This window comes from Aedes albopictus, chromosome 3 (genome assembly GCF_035046485.1).
Source record: "Aedes albopictus strain Foshan chromosome 3, AalbF5, whole genome shotgun sequence".
In the NCBI taxonomy this organism is placed as follows: domain Eukaryota; kingdom Metazoa; phylum Arthropoda; class Insecta; order Diptera; family Culicidae; genus Aedes; species Aedes albopictus.
Genome location: NC_085138.1, coordinates 27,052,496 through 27,054,777, shown reverse-complemented (window position 1 = coordinate 27,054,777; position 2,282 = coordinate 27,052,496). Strand labels below are relative to the sequence as shown.

Below are 2,282 nucleotides of genomic sequence, written 5' to 3'. Positions count from 1 at the left end.
AGGGCAATACTTGCCGTTGCCCTGATCCTCGTGGAACTCGCACGAGATGTCCTTGGTGTACTCGTAGACGTCCTTCTGGATGATGGCCTGGGCGATGTGTACCGAGGGGAAGGTCTTGATATCCATTCCGAAACTTTCGGTAGCTCGCTTCAGCTGGTAGAACAATTCCGACAGAGGACAGACCAGCAGGGTATTCTCGTCCATCGATCCCTGGTTCAGGATTCCTTTCAGGATGTTCTCCACCATCCGGATGTCGTTGGTCTCGGTGAACAACGGAGGCATCTTCTCTTGCTGGGACAGGAAGCTGAACAGCTTCAGGATGATTTCGTCGTTGTCCTTTTCACCCTTGGCGTCCGGAGGGATCGGAAGCTGGTGATCACTCTCCGAGTGTTGCTTGGCATCGTATGCCATGCCCAGGGGAAGCTTTCCCGGATCGATGAACATGTGCAGTTTGTCCATGACGCCGTCCTTCAGGCTGTACCGCACCAAACCCATTTCGGCCGGGATGTAGGTGCCTCCGGATGTCACGCAGAAGTAGGCAAACGAGATGAAGTAGAACTCCAGTTTTTCCAGTTCTGGAAAAACAGCAAACAGAAAAAAAAGAACACCTGGTTTGAAATGCGACTCTGACAAAGGAATATGTACATCATGCAGGAGGACCCGGTTCAAATCTTCATCAAGCGTCGTGTTCGTGTATAAGTAGTATCGCGGTAAAATGAAACAAGTTCAGACGTGTTTCCGCAATAAGATTCTGGTGAATATCAAAAATGATTTTTGTTTCTATTTTTTTTAGGAAAAGTTGCGTCAGAAGCTGTTTAGAACACTATCCGACTAGATTGTGCGAACATTAAAGTTCAGATAATTATTTAAAACTGATACTGCTGATAAAATGCTACAGAGCAATCTGCAACAGGCTGCTTAGTTCATAAAATACCCTCTTAACCGAACTTATGGTTACCTGGGATGATGAAGTAAATCAAAAATACATAAATATAACGAAACAATGTACAAATAAAAAAAACACTCACCATTATTGGCCACGACCTCGTCCAGCATGTCGCTGACCGTGTTCTTGATCAGGTCTCCCTTGGCCTGTTTGGCCTTCTGCTCTGCTTCTACCATTGCCAGCGGTATGCCCTGAGAGGTATACTTTTCGCTGTTCTGACGCAGCCACTCCCTGTGTTCTTGGGCCATCTTCTGGTAGGGTTCCTTCTGCTCGTTGGTCATTGACTGCCGGAATATATTATACAGATTATTAATAACTACACTTATTTTTGATACTCTTCTGATGTAGTAGCCTTTGCACTAGTTTGGAAGCTTTGTGGTACAGCACAGCCTACTTTGTACATGAAACACCGTCATACTTACATTCCAGTAGGGCGACGCCCGCTGCTGCACCTCGTGCATCCCGCGACGGAAGACGTGTCCGGCACCTTCCTGCTTCTTCTTGAACTCCATCATGAAGAAGTAGTATGGGCCTTTGGGCTGGTGATTCCGTTTGCTAAATTTCTTCGGAGCCATCTTCTTTCCACACGAGATCGATTTTTTTCTTAACCTTTTCACAAGTTCCACTTTTCACACTTTCCACAAGTTTCTTATGATTTTAACACAATCACGGTTAACTGCATCCTGATATCGCTGCCAGCATACGCTTCTCCTTTATCCAGTTTAGGTAACGCATATCCACAATCACCTTTATTTCCTTACCGACATTTTTACCTAGCTCCACTGAGCTATGTGATGTGGGTACTGATCAAGGACTATGTGTTACTCCAAGCAAGGATGAAGCCTCCGCAACACTGTAGATTTGCTAAGGAAACTACCTCGCATCTCGGACTCGTGTACACTTTGTTACTGCTTCATTGATGCCCTACTTTCTACCTCTCCTCCTCTATCTTCACTCTTCATCATGCGCGTAACTACAACGCATTTGGCCCCTCACCTCCAAAGTCGTACACGCTGGATGTTGTGCATAAAAAGCGAGCATAACATTGGAGGTGAGGGGCCAAATGCGCTGTAGTTACGCGCATGCTCTTCATAACTTTCTGGCGTCCGCCCTCGACACCGGATGACGCCTCACACTTCCTTACTTTTCTAATCCTACGCGTCTTTCTTTGTCTTTTTTCGTCACTGCTTCAGGGTCCCGTGTACTGCAACGCCTTCGCTGCCGCTCTTTTCGCCGGTTCACTGGCCAGTGACGTAGCAAGGGATTTGGGGGCCCGGTGCGGAATCAAATTTGTGGGCCCCATGAAAATTACAGATATACACAATGATAAATCTAT

At 46.5% G+C, this 2,282-nt stretch overlaps 1 protein-coding gene across 1 annotated transcript in view; it reads right to left on the bottom strand.

Annotated features, from left to right (window-relative positions):
- LOC109426147 (protein maelstrom homolog) overlaps positions 1-1,888 on the bottom strand; it is a 4,984-nt gene extending 3,096 nt beyond the window's left edge. The window contains exons 1-3 of the mRNA XM_062857208.1: positions 1,369-1,888; positions 1,029-1,230; positions 6-575 (exon numbers count right to left, since the gene is read on the bottom strand). Coding sequence (XP_062713192.1) covers positions 6-575; positions 1,029-1,230; positions 1,369-1,521 — 925 coding nt within the window. The 5' untranslated portion in view covers positions 1,522-1,888. The remainder of the gene's footprint in view (positions 1-5; positions 576-1,028; positions 1,231-1,368) is intronic.
- Between the last annotated feature and the right edge of the window lie 394 nt (positions 1,889-2,282).